A 19020-nucleotide genomic window follows, 5' to 3' on the forward strand; every position below is an offset into this window, starting at 1 on the left:
TATCTAGCGATCTATCTATCTATATCTATCTGCCTATCTATCTATCTATTTGGCTACACCTATTTTATACTAGAGCATTGTATTTGAAAGCAGAATATGAGTCAATAGGTCTGTAGCCTCAAGCAAGTTATTTTGATTTTTCTGACCCTCAGTTTCTTCATCTACTGAAAGTTTAACAATAAATCTTTCAGGTTAAAAAGAAAGACTAAAACTTCTGGGTGAAGTTAAAACATTTTAGAACTCTAAGATATTAGACTGCTTTTTACAAATTTCTACCCTTAAATAGTGTAAAATTCAGGTTGCATTTGCTAAGTGCATATAGTCTATATTTTCAAATATAAAGTACACACAGGGTTTATTTGAATTACCTTTCAACCTACCATGAAATTCAAGTGTTTTTAAATGTGTATTTTTAAATGTTTCATATTTTGTCTTCTACATGCAGCAGTGACACAAAAAATGTCTGACCAGATGAACCACCAGGCAATGAGACTGACCCTTCTGCAGAAGACCATTGACAATATTTCCTTGGCTCTGAGTGATGTCAGAAACACGTACTCCTCCCTAGAAGGGAAAATCAGTGAAGATAAAGGCAGGGAATTCCAATCTTTTCTAAAAGGTAAAAGTAAAATAAATTATTCCTTCAGTTGAGACAGAAGGAAAATGACTTGTTTATCTCTTCTCACATCATTTTGGGATCTTTGCTTTAGATTGGGTGGGATAGATGTCGAAGGCAGATTTTTTTTGCATAAGATACTTCTAAGTCCCTCAATTTCTGAAATAATTAGAGAAATCTAAATATTTTTAATAATATAGTCAAATCTTAGAATATTTCATCTGACCTATTGACATTATGTACCTAGTTACAGCCTAGTTGTATTTCTTTGTAGTTAAAATGAGCTGTACTTAATCTGCTTCCATTGCAGTTTCCATTTCAAGATAAAGATGAGGTTGAGGGATGATGATTAAGGCAGCTGGATCCATGGTTATCTCAATAATATTGATGAAGATATTAAGGATAAATATAAAGCCCAATATTATCCCAACAATTATCTAGCTCAGGGAGTATAATCAATAAAATGTATTCTAAAGTGTATCAGATCATTAATAGAAAGGTGAATCAGTTTTGCCTGACTTTTGTGCTCTTGAAATAGCCGATGTGTTCTTTTCTGGATTATCCTCCAGATAATCCATTTCTTGCTAATTCGAGCTGTCAGAATTCATTTTCTTGCAGTTGTAGGACTGAGGTCCCATTTTCTTGAGTTCAGAAACTGTGGCTTGTTCCCAGCTTCTAGGGAGCACTGCGTCTCTTGGCTCATGGCCTTCTTCCTCCATCTTCAAAAGCCAACAACAGCTGTTGAGTCCACAGGGCAGCTCTCAGACCCACTCTTCTGCCTTCTTCTTCCTCTTTAAGGACTCAGATGATTACATTGGACCCATCTGGATAATCCAGGATAATCTCCTCATTTCAAAGTCCTTAACTTTAATCACATCTGTCAAAGTCCTTGTGCCCTGTAAGGTAACATATTCACAGGTTCAGGGAATTAGGGTGTGAGCATCTTAGGTAGGGCAGCATTATTCTGCCTACCACGGAGATTTATATCTAGGGAGTAATTGTATTATTGTGCATAATACAATGGGACTATTTGATCGTTTCAACAAATACAGTCTAAGGGGATCAGGGAAGGCTTCTACAAAAAGAAACCATCTCAACTGATAAGAAATGAAGAGATCAGAGGAATTCAACAGGCAAAGAGGTTTCAGGTAGGGCATGGATATTCTAGACAAGTATTTTGGTTACCAGGAGCATCTCAATTCACTGGGTTTATTGTATGTTTCCAAGTATTAGGATTGCTGGTCCCTTTCACTTTGTTTTATACATTAAAAAATACTCACTGTACATGCCGTTTCTATCACTCATGAGTTTTTTTTCTTTTTCTTTTTTTTTAATGTGATTCACAAGTAAGAGAGAGAAAAAGGTAGAGGTCAATCAAAAAATATATAAACCCAAGTAATACAACATAAAAAAGAAAAGGTGGGGGTTTCCATATCATCTACCAGTACAGAGCAATCATGATTTTTTTTAAGTCATTTAAATTATTGGTGGTATTAACCAATCGAAAGAAAGACTCTGTCCTTGCCCATTTCTGGCATATTCCCTTTGGCTAAAACCTACCCATGGCAAGCATGAGAGAGGAATACATCTCACCTGAAGTGATAGCATGAGGAAGAAGTCAAATAGAAGCAGCATGTAATTGACTATAACCACAGTAATAAAATTTGTTTAGTAAATTTGGTTATCATAACCTGAGAGAATTAGACCTGTCAACAGCTTTTTGTGAACCTACTAACAAAACTTCAGGCACTGACACAGGAAAAAACATACTCATAGCAATGACAATGACAAAATTCCCTCTTCAATAGTAGGCATCAGTTTATGTACTGAGCACAATTATGAGAACCAGAGGGCTTGTAGTTAATGAATGTTCATACAGGAAACAAAAACTAAACTCACCCTCAAGGTGTTGCACTTTCCTAGCAAAACCACAATCCCTTCTCTTACTCCACATCGAAGTGGAGAGACACTACTTTAATCTGCTAGCAGTCAGGGCAACTGTTCAAAATCAAAAGCCCCAGTGCTGTAAGAGCCATCTGAACCTTTTGAATAGGCCACCTGCTCACAACCAGGGAAGGGGCATGCAGAGGTGTCTGATATCAAATATATCTGTTAAGTCACCAAATACGTTATCAATTTTTTTAGGAAGTAAATGCACATGAGTCACATGAAACAGAATCAAACAGAGGTAAAATGATGTGCTCATTCAGATACTGACATAAAGCACTTTGACATAATTTTGCAAAATCAGATTCTTACATAGATGTTTGTTTAGTAAAAAATTATAGAAATATTATCTGGAAAGTTTCTTATCCTGAAACAAAATTTTAACCCTATAACCTTTTTGATTCCTTTTCAGATCCTGCTGTGATTTTTACCCTTTGTCCAATGTATTTTTCCATTTAAGTTTTAAAGCTCTTAGGAGGTACAGCTAAAGTACCTCCTAATTTTTTATTTTTATTGTTTACTTTTCCCCTAATTATTTGATAAAGATTCTGCACTGAATTTTACCTTTTTACAGTGTTTTCATTCTTTTTTCCAACTTTTAGATCATGTAGTTTTTCCCTTGCTGACGTTAAAAACCTATTGTGATTGTCCACAACTAATTAATCAATTCAGTTACGCTTAAGTTTTATTTTACCTTGTCAATCTTGAAAAACATTTTAAAGCCAAAATTACGAGGCTATATATTCCAGGAAAGTCTAATTACTAACCTTAAATATTTTATTGTGTTTCTTCCAGTTGTTGTTGTCATGAGATAAAAACAATTTTAACTAACAGGAAATGATTAAATAATCCTGTAGAAAGTGCAATAAATATAACTTCACTATTGAGTAGTGACTTAAACTCAGTGAAGCTGACATATTCTAAACATTAGAAATCTAATTTTCCAAATTTTGTTTTCTGTGTGGCATCTAGAATATACTCAATGAATATTTCCTGTATAAATGAGTGATGTGTTAAATGCTAAGTTAATTTTAGAAAATAGAAATACATTGAAACCTTTCTTGGTGTGATTATTCATGTTAGTAAATGCAAACTGTTTCAGTGTAATTGGTCTTAATGGTAGCTGCTTAATCTTTTCTAATTTGGCCTTTCCTTAGCACTTTGGTGCTGTGTGTCATTGATTACCTTTTCATACTTCACGTGCTTTTATTATTTTCCTATTATAGACAAGTTGATTTTTACTTACTTATAGTTTCTAGACTTTTAAGTTTCTTTTAGTGTCCACTAGGTTTAGAAATGTAAAATAAATTTTTGTACTCTGGAAATCCTGTTATCAATTAACAACATTTATCTTTAGGGTCGAGGATTCCTGGGGAAATATTTATCCATTCACAACTTTGTCTTTGTACCATAATATCAGAAAGCTCACGCAATACATCATTCTATTTGGTATAATTTCTCTTTCACGATGCGTTTTATGTAGGTCTCTCATTCAACTTCTGAAAACTTGTGTACAAAACAGAGACACATAGAGACTATATATTTTTACCCTTTAATCATCTTTCTTGAATAGGCTTCATGGTCGCCATAACTCATTTCACAGCACCCTATTGTGCAGACTTTCCTGTTTAAAATGTTTGTATTATGTTGCCAATATTTTATATTATCGGCATTGGCTACATGTTGGATTTGAGTGGACAGACCTTCCATTTGTATCTGCTTCATCCCTATGTACTATCAATATTCCTCAAACATGTTTTATTTTTTCCATTTTTCTGGTTTCTTATGTACAGGGTGTTTTTACATGTTTAAATAATCATTTCCCATTCTAAATGATTCTAAATAGTTCAAGACCCTTTTTCTTTTCCTTTTCTTTTTAAATACTACTTTTAGAGCTGTCCAAATTCTGGCTTATGATCAATCTATTCTTTCTAATATGGGGATACTAGTATATACTTTATTAGTGGCAGGTTTTCTCTCCTCTTTTGTTAAGAATTAATGTCCTATTATGATAATTGAGGTATATCTTAAATTCCTATTTTCATTTGACTTAGTGTTGTGATGCCCAAACCTCTCATTATTTTTATTTTATTGTTATATTAAACTATTGTTGAATTTTATTATTATTACTTCATACTGTTCCTCATTTGGGAATCTCATTAAATTTCTTCTCTGAAGTCAATTTATTCATTTTTTTAACATTTTTTATTGACAATTTATTCATTTTTATGAGCTCAAAACACAAGCTCTGAAAAATCTAATTACAGTTGACCCTTGATTAACATAGGTTTGAACCTCCTGGGTCCACTTATTGGCAGACTATTTTTCTATAGTAAATACTACAGTACTATGGGATCCACAGTTGGGGGTTGAATCTGAGGGTGTGGAACTCTGGATTCAGAGAAACCCTGGATATGACAGAGGGCCAACTATAAATTATATGCAGCTTTTTGGCTATACAGAGGGTTGGCACCCCAACCCCTGCATTGTTCATGGGTCAACTTTATAAGAAAACTGATTAACCTCATGAGCTAACACCATGTTTTATTTTCTAAGGCAGAAAGCCCAAAGCCATTTATTGTCATACAAGACTAAGACTGGACCTAGAATCATTGCATACAAAAATACGCTAACTGAAGTCATAGTAGTTCTTCTATGTCTTTTGTCTAGAGCACCTTAGTTTTATGGTTCTAGTGTGTGTAACACTGCAGCTGACTTCTTCCCTCAGACATATCAGTTAAGAAGGTGATCACCTTCTATGAACTACAGTAATTTTTTTTAAATTATTGAAGTATGGTCAGTTACATGTCAATTTCTGGTGTACAGCATAATGTCCCAGTCATACATATACAAACATATATTTGTTTTCATATTCTTTTTGATTATAGGATACTACAAGATATTGAATACAGTTCCCTGTGCTATACAGAAGAAATTTGTTTTTTTAATCTATTTTATATAGTTAATATTTGCAAATCTCACACTCCCAATTTATCCCTTCCCAACCTTTTTTCTCCCCAGTAACCATAAGTTTGTTTACTATGTCTGTGAGTCTGTTTCTGTTCTATAGATAAGTTCATTACTATCTTCTTTTTTCTTTAGATTCCACATATGAGTGATATTGTATGATATTTTTCTTTCTCTTTCTGGCTTACTTCACTTAGAATGACATTCTCCAGGTCCATCCATGTTGCTGAAAATGGCATTATTTTATTCTTTTTTATGGTTGAGTAGTATTCTATCGTGTAAAGATACCACAGCTTCTTTATCCAGTCCTCTGTCAATGGACATTTAGGTTGTTTCCAGGTCTTAGCTATTGTATATAGTGCTGCTAAGAATATTAGGGTGCATGTATCTTTTGGCATTAGAGTTGCCTTTGGATATATATCCAGGAGTGGTATTGCTGGATCATATGGAAAGTCTATTTTTAGTTTTTTGAGGAATTTCATATCTATTTTCCATAATGGCTGCACCAAACTACATTCCCAACAGCAGTGTAGGAGGGTTCCCTTTACTCCACACCCTCTTCAGCATTTATAATTTGTGGACTTTTTAATCATGGCCATTTTGACTGGTGTGAGGTGATACCTCATTGCAGTTTTGATTTGCAGTTCTCTGATAATTAGCAATATTGAGCATTTTTTTCATGTGCCTATTGACCACTTGTATGTCTTCATTGGAGGATTGCTTTTTTAGGTCTTCTGCCTATTTGTTGTTGTTGTTGTTGTTGTTGTTGTTGTTGTTGTTGTTGTTGTTATTAAGTTTTATGAGCTGTTTATATATTCTGGAAATTAAGCCTCTGTCAGTCACATCATTTGCAATTACTTTCACCCATTCCATAGGTTGTCATTTTGTTTTGCTTACGGTTTCCTTTGCTGTGCAAAAGCTTACAAGTTTAGTTAGGTCCCATTTGTTTATTCTTGCTTTTATTTCTATTGCCTGAGTAGACAGCCCTAGGAGAACATTACTAAGATTTATGTCAGAAAATGTTTTGCCTATGTTTTCTTCTGAGAGTCTTGTCTTATATTTAAGTTTTTAAGCCATTTTGAGTTTACTTTTGTGAGGGACTATGGTGTGAAGGACTATTCGAACTTCATTGATTTACATGTGGCTGTCCAGTTTTCCCAGCACCACTTGCTGAAGAGATTGTCTTTTCTCCATTATATATTCTTGCCTCCTTTGTCAAAGATTAATTGACTGTAAGTCTGTGGGTTTATTTCTGAGCTCTCTATTCTGTTCCATTGATCCATGTGGCTGTTTTTGTACCAATATCATGCTGTTTTGACTACTGTAGCTCTGTAGTATTGTCTGAAGTCTGGGGGTGTTTTTCTTCCAGCTTTGTTCTTTTTCTTCAGTATTGCTTTGGCAATTCTGGGCCTTTTGTGATTTCAGATAAATTTTAGGATTATTTATTCTAGTTTTGTGAAAAGTGTCCAGGTTAGTTTGATAGAAATCGCATTAAATCTGTAGATTGCTTTGGGTAGTATGGCCATTTTAACAATATTAATTCTACCAATCCAGGAACATGGGATATCTTCCCATTTCTTTAAGTTATCTTTAATTTCCTTAATCAATGTTTTGTAGTTCTCCATGTATAAGTCTTTCACTTCCTTGGTCAGATTTACACCTAAGTAATTTATTTTTTTGGATGCAATTTTAAAGAGGATTGTTTCTTTACTTTCTCTTTCTGATATTTCATTGTAAGTGTAAAAAAATACAACTGATTTCTGTATGTTGATCTTGTATCCTGCTACCTTGCAAAATTCTGTTATCAGCTCTAGCAGTTTTTGTGTGGAGCTGACCTCCGTGCTGGAGAGGGGGTGTCACAGCGTGAAGGTGTTTCCTCCGTTGCTGTTCTTTCCTCAAGGGACGGGTCCTGCACCAATTTCCTTTTTCTTTTTATTTTTTCCCCCTACTGGATTTTATGAGAAATCTTCTTGTATTTCAAAGTAAGAGATACTCTGCCAAAGTTCAGTAGGTGTTCTGTGCAATTTGATGGGTCTGTAGATGTAATTTTCAGTGTATTTGTGGGAGGGGATAAGCTATGTGTCCTTATACTCCACCATCTTGGCACTCCCCCCCTGGACTACAGTAATTTTAAAAAATTCTTAAGTAAATAAAGTGAGGAAGTATTTTTATTATTTTATGATGTTAGTGTTTAGTCTCAAACGTTTATATTTTTAAAGATATCTAAAGTTTACATAATTGAAATCATGTGTCACTTATTGTTGTTTACCCTTTCCTTCTCCAGGTCTAAAATCCAAAAGCATTACTGATCTGGTAAAGGACATAGTAAGAGAACAATTTAAAATTTTTCAAAATGACATGCAGGAGACCATAGCACAGCTCTTCAAGACAGTATCAACTCTATCAGAGGAGCTTGAAGACACCAGACAAATAATTCAACAAGTTAATGAATCTGTGGTTTCAATAGCAGTCCAGCAAAAGTCTGTTTTAATACAAGAAAATAGGCCCACTTCGACTGATATATTGGAGCTAAAAAATCACATTGTGAATATGAGACAAGAAATGACACTCACATGTGGAAAGCCTATTAAAGAACTAGAAACAAAGCAGACTCATTTGGAAGGTGCCTTAGAACAGGAACACTCCAGGAGTGTTTTGTATTATGAATCCCTCAACAAGACTCTTTCTAAAATGACGGAAATACAGGAGCACCTTTTATCAACTGAGCAACTCCCCAGTCAGATGAGTGTTCCAGCTGCTGAATCAGTTAGTGATAATGTCACTGAGTACCTGTCTACTCTACATGAGAAGATAAAGAAGCAGGGTTCAGTGATGCTGCAGATGTTTGGTGATTTGCACATCCAAGAGAGCAAGATTAACAATCTCACCCTTGCTTTGGAAATGGAGAAAGAATCTGTCAGGAGTGAATGTGAAGACATGTTATCCAAGTGCAGAAATGATTTTAAATTTCAAATTGAGGACGTAGAAGAGAATTTACAAATTTTAAACCAAACATTGGCTGAGGTTCTCTTTCCAATGGACAATAAGATGGATAAAATGAATGAGCAACTAAATGATCTGACTTATGATATGGAGATTCTTCAACCCTTGCTTGAGCAGGGAGCATCATTTCAAGAGACAATGACATACAGACAACCAAAAGAAGCAGCAGCGATGAAGAAAAAAGTGGAAAATCTGACTAGTGCTGTCAACAGTCTAAATTTTCTCATCAAAGAACTTACAAAAAGATACAACTTACTTAGAAATGAAGTACAGAGTCGTGGTGATGCCTTAGACAGACGTATCAATGAACAAGCCTTAGAAATGGAAGATGGTCTGAATAAGACAGTAACTATTATAAATAATGCCATTGATTTCATTGAAGACAACTACGTGTTAAAAGAGACTTTAAATACAATAAAGTATAATCCTGAAGTCCATCATAAATGTACCCAGAATATGGAAACTATTTTGACATTTATTTCTCAGTTTCAACATTTGAATAATTCTATTCAGATTTTGGTCAATGACAATCAGAAATATAACTTTGTCCTGCAAGTTGCCAAAGCCCTTGCATATATATCTAAAGATGAAAAACTGAGTCTGTCCAATTTTGAAAATATTTACCAAATGTTGAATGAGACCAGTTCCCAAGTGATAAGATACCAGCAAAACATGAGTCGTTTGGAGGAAAAAATACTTTCAGCCACAAAGATTTCCAAAAATTTTGAAACCCGGTTGCAAGGCATTGAGTCGAAAGTGACCAAGACGCTCATACCTTATTACGTTTCACTAAAAAAAGGCAGTGTGGTGACAAATGAAAGAGATCAGGCCCTTCAACAGCAGGTACTCACTTCCAGATTTAAAGCTCTGGAAGCAAAATCCATCCATCTTTCGACTAATTTCTCTGTACTTAACAAAACTCTCTATGAAGCTTTAGTGATGTGTTATAATGCTTCTACAGGTGTATCAGAACTGAATGCTACCATATCTAAGAGGATAAAAGGTTCCCTACCAGATACTCAACTTCTTCAGAAAGGTCTGACAGAATTTGTGGAATCAGTAATTGAAATAAAAATGCAAATTGTGCTATCTAATTTAACTCGGCATATAAATCAGTCATTGTCTGGTAGTCTTGCAAACCTTGTCAAGTCACAGGAGCGAATAAAACCATTGCTGAAGAAACCCAATACACTTAAGAAACCAGCAGTGAATCTTACCCCGTGCCCTGATAGGCCGGAACCAAAGAAACACAGACAACGTTCTACTTCCTGGTAAGCTATTGCCAAAAAATAGCTTTTAATCTCTTTTCATATTTAAATGGTATTTAGTAGATCTGTATGGTTTAGCAAGATCATATGGTCTAAAAGGCGCTTACTGGAACTTGGGTAAATTGTTAAGTAACTCAAAGGTCACTGATATATTATTTGAATCTGGTTTCATCTATGTAAATCAGGCATCAATACAAAACACGTTTATAAGTATTTCTCTACATGTTCTTTAACTTTTTTCTGACAAGACCCTATAAAACAATCAAATTTGCCCTTTGCTCTTATAAAACATTTTTTGCATACATAATTAAAGGAAGCAATTAGGTGATGTGCTTTTTGATAAATAAGACCAGATTGTGTCCTGCTCATTTTGGTGTTACCTGGCAAAGTGTCTGGTACACAAGAGAAACTCTATAAATATCTGTGGAATGACTGTCTAACTGAATGAATGCATAGTGAGCAGGAATTCAAACAGGGCAGATCACAGAGGACCTTGAATGCCAAGATAAGTATCTTAGTCCCTTTGGGCTGTTGTCACAAAATACACTGATTGGGTAGCTTAAAACAGAAATTTATTTCTTGATGTTTTGGAGGCTGGGAAGTTCAAAATCAGGGTGCCAGCATGGTCACATTGGGTGAGGGTCCCCTTGCTGGTTCACTGCTCACTCTGTCCCCATGCGGTGAAAGGGGTGAGGGGGCTCTGTGGGGTCCCTTTTATAAGACATTAATCCCATTCATGAGGGCTCCACCCTCATGACATAAGCACCTCCAAAGCCCCCACCTCCTAAAATTATCAGCTTTAGGGGTTAGGATTCCAACATAGGAATTTTGAGGAGACACCTACAAGGCATTTAGACATGATTCTGTAAAGAGCAGTCTTTGAACATTTCCAGGAGAGGGTTGGGTGTGACGAGAACTGTGTCTCAGAAGCATGAAGCTAGACAGTGGTGCGTAGCATGACTACAAAAAATGCAATTAGAGATGCCAATCAGGACATTATCAGCAAGATCAGGCGGTCAGAGCTAGATCTAAGGAAGAGGTAGCTGAAGCGGAGGAGACAGATATGAGTAAAGTCATGAAAGTAAAACCAACAGAAACAGAAAGACTGTGGGAAAGTTAGTGATCTGAGGAATAGCAAATCATGATTCTGACCCTAGTTGTTTCAGTAAGTTTCTGTGTAGCCTTGAGTAAGTTCACCTCTCTGGGTCTCAGCTTCTTTTTATGATTGGGTTGCAATAGGCATTTTGCTGAGCTCATTAGCAGAATCATGTTGCAAACTGAACCACTGTAAAAAAAAAAAAAAAAAAAAAGAAAGAAAAAATGTGAGCTGTTCACAGCCTGAATGCACAGCACTGGGGAGAGGAGAGACCTAGAATATTCTGTGGGTTTTTTTGCATTTGGGAAATGAGAGGTTAGGAGTATCACTGGCAGATGTTGGAAACACCAAAGGAGAAGTGTAAATTTGGCAGCAAAGAGGAATTTAATGCAGTGCATATAAACCACTTAATAGTCTCTCTGTATTAAAGAAGTGTTTTATTAATATGTTTGGCATATGAGTGATATTAAATAATCTTTCTACTATAAAAGAATAGCTCCTGGTTCTTACTAAAAGAGATAGCAGCGTTCCTTTCATATGAGTCTGCTGTTAAATTATATAATCATTTGGATGAACTTTGTATTTTATTGCTTTTTAATTAAAAAGGATAATCATTATCCTAACCTAATATGACTCTTCATATTTAATCTCTGAATTTTCTGATAATATTAAAAGTCACAGAATAATACAATGTTGAATTGTCTCTTGACTATTTAAACTATTGTATTTATTTATGACTCCCTCTAAATTAATCTGATCCAGGAGGACTAATCTTGCCCTGTGGGATCACAGAACAAACTATTTAGACGTACATGTTTCCAAGAGAAAGAGTGGTATTTCAGTACAAGATGTTCTTACAATAATACTTTTAGGAAAAATAATGAGTTGTTCTTCTTCCATACTATTTTAGTCCTTGGTCCTCTTGTGGACACAGCAAATGAGTTTCAGTTAAGCTCTACAGGATGTGTGCTCATGCAATAGGCAAACCATGTCATTTTTTTTAAACCAAAAAATACCTGTATCTCTACAGTAAGTATAAATTTAAATACCTTAAAAATTAATTGAGTTAAAAGATTTAATAGAATGTAAGAACTAATAAACTGTTATAGGATAAAGAATGCATGTTAGGCACTTATAAAAATTGCATTTAGATTTTTTTTATATAACAGTTGGCTCAATATTGGACTTAATGGGCTAATAATTAACTCAGTTCTGATTCTCTTTTTTTCCAATGATGCCTTGATAAAATTGCTTCCTGTTCCTTTATTTACTGTAAGTAGAATTTTTATAGACCTAAAGTTAATAATTAATTAAAAGTTCTTTATTTTATCTTTGTCAAGTAACCAATAACAACATTAAGGCCATAAGGATACATTGGCCTACTTTCCTATGTGGGGTTGATATTCACTTTGTGCAGGAGCAGCAATATAATGTGTGAGGCGCTTTCAAGTGGATGCATAGATACTCACGCTCATTAAGCCAGCTTAGCTTCTATGGTCATAAAACTGATGGCATTCATTGGACAGCTGAGCAGGTAAAGTCTATACAAAGCAATGAAACCAGCGGACTCAGGCTAAACTCGGCTATAAGAAGAAACCAATTGCAAACTACTTCCTTTAATACTCTTAAAAAAAAATTTAATGTCTAGTTTTTTCTTCCTTTTTTTATAACATCACTTTATTTTTAATTTATTATTTCTTGTTTTTTTGGTGGGGGGAGGTAATTAAGTTTGTTTGTTTATTTATTTATTTATTTTTAATGGAGGTACTAGGGATTGAACCCAGGACCTTGTGCATGCTAGGCACTCATTCTGCCACTGAACTCTACCCTCCCTCCCTTTTATACTCTTTGATACCAGGGGGGAGACACACTGCCATACTGATTAAATTTGGCTTTTGGTTTCCTTTGACCTTTGCTATGATATTATAAATACCATCTAGCCACATTGCCCCCCTACCTCACGAACACCAGAAGATAATTTATCATCATTCTACAAATCTCACAGTAATATTCAGGTGATAGCCACTATGATTTGCTGAATACTGGCAGTTTGGAGAAAGAAAAACCATGTAAAGATAGTTTTAAAAGTTTAATCTTAATTTTAATAACTGATAACCTATTTTGAAGCCTACTACTACTACTACTACTACTACTACTACTACTACTACTACTACTACTACTACTACTACTACTACTACTACTACTACTACTACTATAATATACTGCTAGATACCATTTGTTAACACTATACCCCAGGCACTGCACAAATTATACTGCATATGCAATTCTCTTAATACCTATGAGATCACTATCATTATTCTTATATTGAAGATGTGTAAACTAAACCTTGAAGAGATAAACTAAGATATGCTGCCTGAGGTCATGCAACATGCAAGTGATGGAGGCTGACTCCTGGTCTGTTGAACTCAGGGCTCAGCTCATCCGCTGCACTCAAGTAGACTGTGAAGTGTGTTCACCTGCTTTTCTCTTCCTTCTGCTTGTGTTCCCTGCATCATAACAATCTCAGAGTCTGGCCATCTGCAAATATTCCACATGGCCAGAGCTGATACTCCCAGGGAGTTTGCTTTCTTGAGGATCCAAATTCTGCCACTTGTTTCTGCACTAATAAGAAGGACGTAAAGCTGCTATTTTTCAGTTTAGCTTTTCTGTGATACGGCCAGTGGGCAGGTGTCATTGAAAGTCACCAGTGGTTATTCATAAGATCTTCAAGCTGATGTAGGAGGTAAAATTCAGAATCCTCATCCCTTTCACTTTCTTCAGAGCCATTCCCACATCCAGTTATGCTAATTACTATTCTTCCTAGGCCAATGGGACAAAACGTTCTGATTGAATCACAAATTATTTGATTTGTTTCTAAACAATAGTCCAGTAGACACCAAGAGGGCTTTATTTCATCTTTGAAGATTTGTTTATACAGCAATTGGCAGATTTGTCCCTGCAGAGAAAGTTTGGCTGCTTGCCTTCCAAGAGGAGATGGATCTTCTTCTAATAGTGTCAGCAGCAGCTTTGCCGAGGATGTGCGCCTCCTGTGTGTGAGGCTGTTGACTTTTTATTTTAACCATTTCTCTAGTATTTACGAGATATACTTAGCTCTCCTTAATAAATCTCTTTTATTTACAACTATCACTTTAACTACTCTTCATAAGAAAAATTACATTCTGTAAAGGGTTTGGTAGCGTACCAAACACATCTTTTTAAATTATCATTGCTGTGAATTTAAACAGTTTTAAAGAGAAAAATAAGAACTTAGTGGATACTTAGCTGGTTTATACCACTTTAAAACCATTTCTAAATTTTGTGACTCCGCATAGAGGCTGCTGTGATTATTAAGAAGGACTGGATTTGAAATCAGGTAATTAAGGTTTAAGTCCTGTCTACCAATGTATTTATTTGTAATAAGTTGTTTATTTTTCTGAAACATACTGTCCACATTTATAAAACAAGAATAACATATCAACCTTACAAAGTTTATTTTGAGGATCAAAGAAATAACTTGCATACAGTATATTATTAAGGTAGATGTGATTATATAATTTTCTTAGCTATATTCAATGTTTATATTTTATATTCTATAACATTTTCAATTAATAGTTGATATCTATTTCCATGTATCAACATAATTTAAATGCTCATATTATTCTATTTTTCTATCTTTGCTTTTATAAGTCACTGTGTTTTAGACTCAACACATGTTCATAAATGAGCTTATGCTTATCACAAAATGCTAAATCAAAAATGACAGGATAAAAAATATAAAGGCTTAACTGTATACAAATGCATGTGCATTGACAAGCACTAAAAAAAATCTGCAAGAAGTTTTAATAAGAGTTTTTTCAAATTATCATACTAAGTGAAGTACATGAGAGAAAGATAAATATTATCACTAATGTGGAATCTAAAAAAATGCTACAAATGAACTTATTTCCAAAACAGAAACAGACTCACACTGCTATAACAAAGTACCAAAGATAAGGTGGCTTATAAAGAACAGAAATTTTCTTCTCACAGTTATGGAAGCTTGAAGTCTGAGATCAGGCAGGCATGTTCAGGTTCTGGTGAGAGCTGTCTTCTGGATTTGAGACTATCATCTTCTTGTTTTGTTCTCATGGGGCATAAGGGAAGGAGCTGGGGAGCTCTCTGGAGTCCCTTTCAAAAGGGCACTAATCCTGCTCATGAAGGCTCCACCCTCATGACCTAAATACCTCCCCAAGGCTTCACCTCCTAATACCATCACATTGGGAGTGAGGGTTTCTTTTTTTAAAAAGAAATTTTGTGTGTGTGTGTGCACAGGGTGGTGATTAGGTCTATTTACTTATTTATTTATTATTACTTGTTTCTGTTTGTTTGTTTTATGAGGGGGAGGTAATTCGATTTATTTATTTATTTACATTTGGAGGAGGTACTGGGGTTTGAACCCAAGCAGGCACTCTAGCACTGAACTACACCCTCCTCTGGGAGTTAGGATTTCAACATATGGATTTGTAGGGGACACAAGCATTCGGTCCATAACAGGACTGGTCATATAAGCATCCTCTGCCTAGCACCTACCCAAACTCCGTACTCTCGGAGAAAAGCAAAAGTTCAGTTCAGCATAAACCATATTGTTTATACAAAGAGTCAGGGCACAGCAAATGACACTTTTTAGTTAGAGAATGGAGAGAAGCCAAGTTCCCAGGTATAGACTAAGGGCAAATCCTCGCAGTCTGGCCTTTCTAAAAGTAGCAGTCTCAGGCTGGCTATGATGACTCTTTTCTGCTCATGATCTTAAAGATATTCTTTGTGTCAGGGTTGGTTAGCTAGACTATCTTCTGGGATAGCCTCCCCAGTTTGTGTCAATAAAACATATCAGTGTTGAAGAGAATATTAAATGAACTAGTTGTTGTTCATTGTTCATTGGCAGAAGAAAAGACTCCAGTAGCTTTCCAGAGGATTCCCCTTTGTACGGAAAGATGACAGTTAAGGAGAGGATGCTTAAAAAATTGACAATCCTTTCCTGCACCATGTCTTGCAATAGAGTGACCATGATCTCTAAGGTGAACTGTCAGAAACCCATGTGTTTGATGCTCACATCTGAACCAAAATTTATAATGCATGGTCTGACAATAAAAAGGAAATGGGACAAGGATACCAGGTGCCATTTACATAGTCACTGCATAGATCTGGATTTGTTTCCTAACAAGAATCACAGGAGCTATTTCTCAACAATAGACTGTTTCTTTAACACCAAAGACTTGAAACCAAATTTGATAATTAACAGGTCTATAATTAAATACAATGAAAAGAAGTCTTTCCACTGGTCCTTAACACTATAAACTCAAATTTTCATGTGATAGTATTGTTTTGTGCCATATTGATTGTCCAACACAAAAAAGGGGGTGTTTGGATTATTAAGTCACCAATTGTAAGCTTGTTGCACAGCAGTCTGAGTGGAGATGATACTTGCATCTTGACAAAAATATTGCAGCATGAAGAAATAGCCCTGCTGTATATTAACTGCATATGAAATTTGAAACACATACTTTAAAAGTTCTTAATTGCCAGTTTTACTATGCACAGCTTCAAAGTGGATCTGAAAAGAAATAATAAGTATTTTATTATAAATTTAACTGGAATTACTCAGAGTTGTTTATTTTAAGAGTCTCACGCTCTACCGACTGAGCTAGCCGGGCACACACCAGAGCTGTTTATTTTAAATATCATTGTTTTTGGGGAAAATATCACATGACACTTCATTGATAACCTCATTGCTCAATCTAAACTCAAGTCTGTTTACTGCTAAAACAAATTACTGGTAAAACTGTTACACAGTGTTTGGAGAAAAAAAGAAGTCAGTAAAAAAAGTTACTGCTTGTAATTGTGTCAAGGTCTTATAGGAACCAGAATACATACTGACCTTTTACAAAAAAGGAAACCAATTTTTTTTTTTTATGGCTAATCACCACTCCTTTAAGAACTCTTTTCTAGGTCTTATCATCTTTAGCCAGTGTTAAATTTACAAACTTTCATGGCTACTTAGATCGGACAGGCATCAGCACAAGGATGGTGTTTTGAAACTCTGGGTTTGGGGGACATAAGTCGGGATAATATATGTGTGTTGTGGGGAGACCAGAGATGGGAGAGAGTCGGGGGGCAGCCTCTCCAAGGGCAGTTGGGAGGGAGAGAAGTTGGGTGAGAACATTGAGAAGAAACAAAGAGGTCGTGGGATGAACACACCTTATGTGGACGTCAGCCTCTGACTGTTATTTTTCAGTACCGCCAGACTAAATTAGAAGTTATGAAAAATACTCAGACAGTCCAATAATTATGTGAGTAATAATGAGGAGACATCACACGACCTTTCAAACAGAACCTAAACTCAGTGACTTTATTATAAACCAAGAAGTTTGCTTGAAAATGTCAAACTACAGATCTATCTCAAGAAAATGTTTTGAAAATACCTTCCTAGATTAAAGATACAAGTGCAAGGTAATTTCTAATATTCAGTGCCATATTAACTCAAAATACTGTGCTTAATCTCACTTAAGCAGTTTTTCTCTTAGGATTGTTAACTGTCTTTAGAGTTATTGCTATTACTTGAAAATAGTGATAATTCATAACTGTTCAATTCAACAAATATTAATTAAGTGCCAAATAAAATCAGGTACTGTTATACATGCTTTGGATATATCATAACTTTTTTTAAAAATTTCTGTCTTTCTGGAATTTACACTATTGGAGATAGAGGGAAAAAACATGATAAGATATAAATTATATATGTTAAAAAGTGACAAATATTATGCATAAAAGAAAAAGCAGAGAAAGGTAGGGAATCAGAGAATTGTGGGATGTGCTGGGGTGCGTTGGGAGCAGAGTGCAGTACTATTAAATAAGATGATAGGATCAGCTTCAGTTTTTGGAAAAATAGTGAACTCTGCAGGAAACGGGGAATAGAAAGGAATAGAAAGCAAGGCCCTGGCTCAGAAACTTTGTAACTTTGTTGTAACAAAAGTTGACAGTGGAAGATGTACCCAGATGAGTAACGTGATATTTAGTGGTTGTTGGTTTTACGGCTGTTGGGTTTTTATGTTTTAAAATGCTTTTCCATGTGCTTTTGAACACTATATTGTTATAAAGTTATTCTGAATGTGAAAGAAAAGAAAACATGCCACACCATATACTAAGCACTTAAATGAGTATTATAGGGACTCATTATCACAAGAGTTTGGTGTCTTGATAAGAACTGGATGTTTGGGCAAATTTCTTGGAAGAGGTAGATTTGGGCTGAGCATTCATTCAATCAGCCATTCACTCCCTGTATTGAGTGTAATATGTTTAAATCCATTCTGTTGGAAACAATTAAAGATTTTTGAGCAGGAGTAGGACATAATCACATAAGTGCATTATTAAGATTTATTCTGAGTTCTTTAACAGATCAGTTGGAAAATCATTACAGCAGCCCTTGCATGAATAGATTAAGACCTCAAATAGGTGATAGAGACAGGAATGAAATAGAAGCTGGGAATCGTAGTTAAATGTGAATATATATTTTGTAGAAAACAGCTAATTGAAAATACAAACTCTTAGAATAATGAATAACACCAAAGTTAAAAAAAGCATCAGTGATGGGAAATTGGTCATTCCATTAAGGGAAATTGGAAGGTTAAGGAGGAAGTGCAGATGAACACAGGAAGGGAAGTTTAGTCTGTGATACATAAAAGAGCTCTTATCTCTATGGAAATGTCTAAAAGTCAGTTAGCAATCTGGGTCTGGAACCAGAAGAGGGTTTGTAGATAAAAATTGGGAATTATTTGCACAGAGATGATATTTGAGGGCACAGAAGTAAATTAGGTAGCTAGAGAAAAAGAAGAGAACTGAAGACAGAGGCATGGAGATTTCCTATATTTGAAGAGAGCAGAAGAAAGAGAGACAGAAAAGAAGAAGTGTGATCAGAACCAGGAAAGTGCATGTGTCTATGAACTCAAAGTCTTTAAGAAAAAAAAAAAGACATAGTGGTATAGAAGGAAAGGAGGACTTGTGCAAACAAAATAATAGAAGTAAAAATGTTGGGGAGATGTTTGTTTATGGTATACTTTACATTCAGTTAAATCCACTATTATGGATGT

General features: G+C 35.2%; 2 protein-coding genes across 2 annotated transcripts in view; one reads left to right on the forward strand and one right to left on the reverse strand.

Moving 5' to 3' along the window:
* The window catches only part of SNCA (synuclein alpha), a 232472-nt gene that overhangs the window by 200116 nt on the left and 13336 nt on the right, over window positions 1-19020 (reverse strand). The gene's annotated exons all lie outside the window — the stretch shown is intronic.
* MMRN1 (multimerin 1) overlaps window positions 1-19020 on the forward strand; it is a 56260-nt gene that overhangs the window by 30353 nt on the left and 6887 nt on the right. The window contains 3 exon segments of the mRNA XM_014560125.2: window positions 446-619; window positions 7815-9751; window positions 9753-9804. Of these exon segments, the coding sequence (XP_014415611.2) occupies window positions 446-619; window positions 7815-9751; window positions 9753-9804 (2163 nt within the window).

The sequence above is a fragment of the Camelus ferus genome, chromosome 2, assembly GCF_009834535.1.
Source record: "Camelus ferus isolate YT-003-E chromosome 2, BCGSAC_Cfer_1.0, whole genome shotgun sequence".
Taxonomy (NCBI): Eukaryota; Metazoa; Chordata; class Mammalia; order Artiodactyla; family Camelidae; genus Camelus; species Camelus ferus.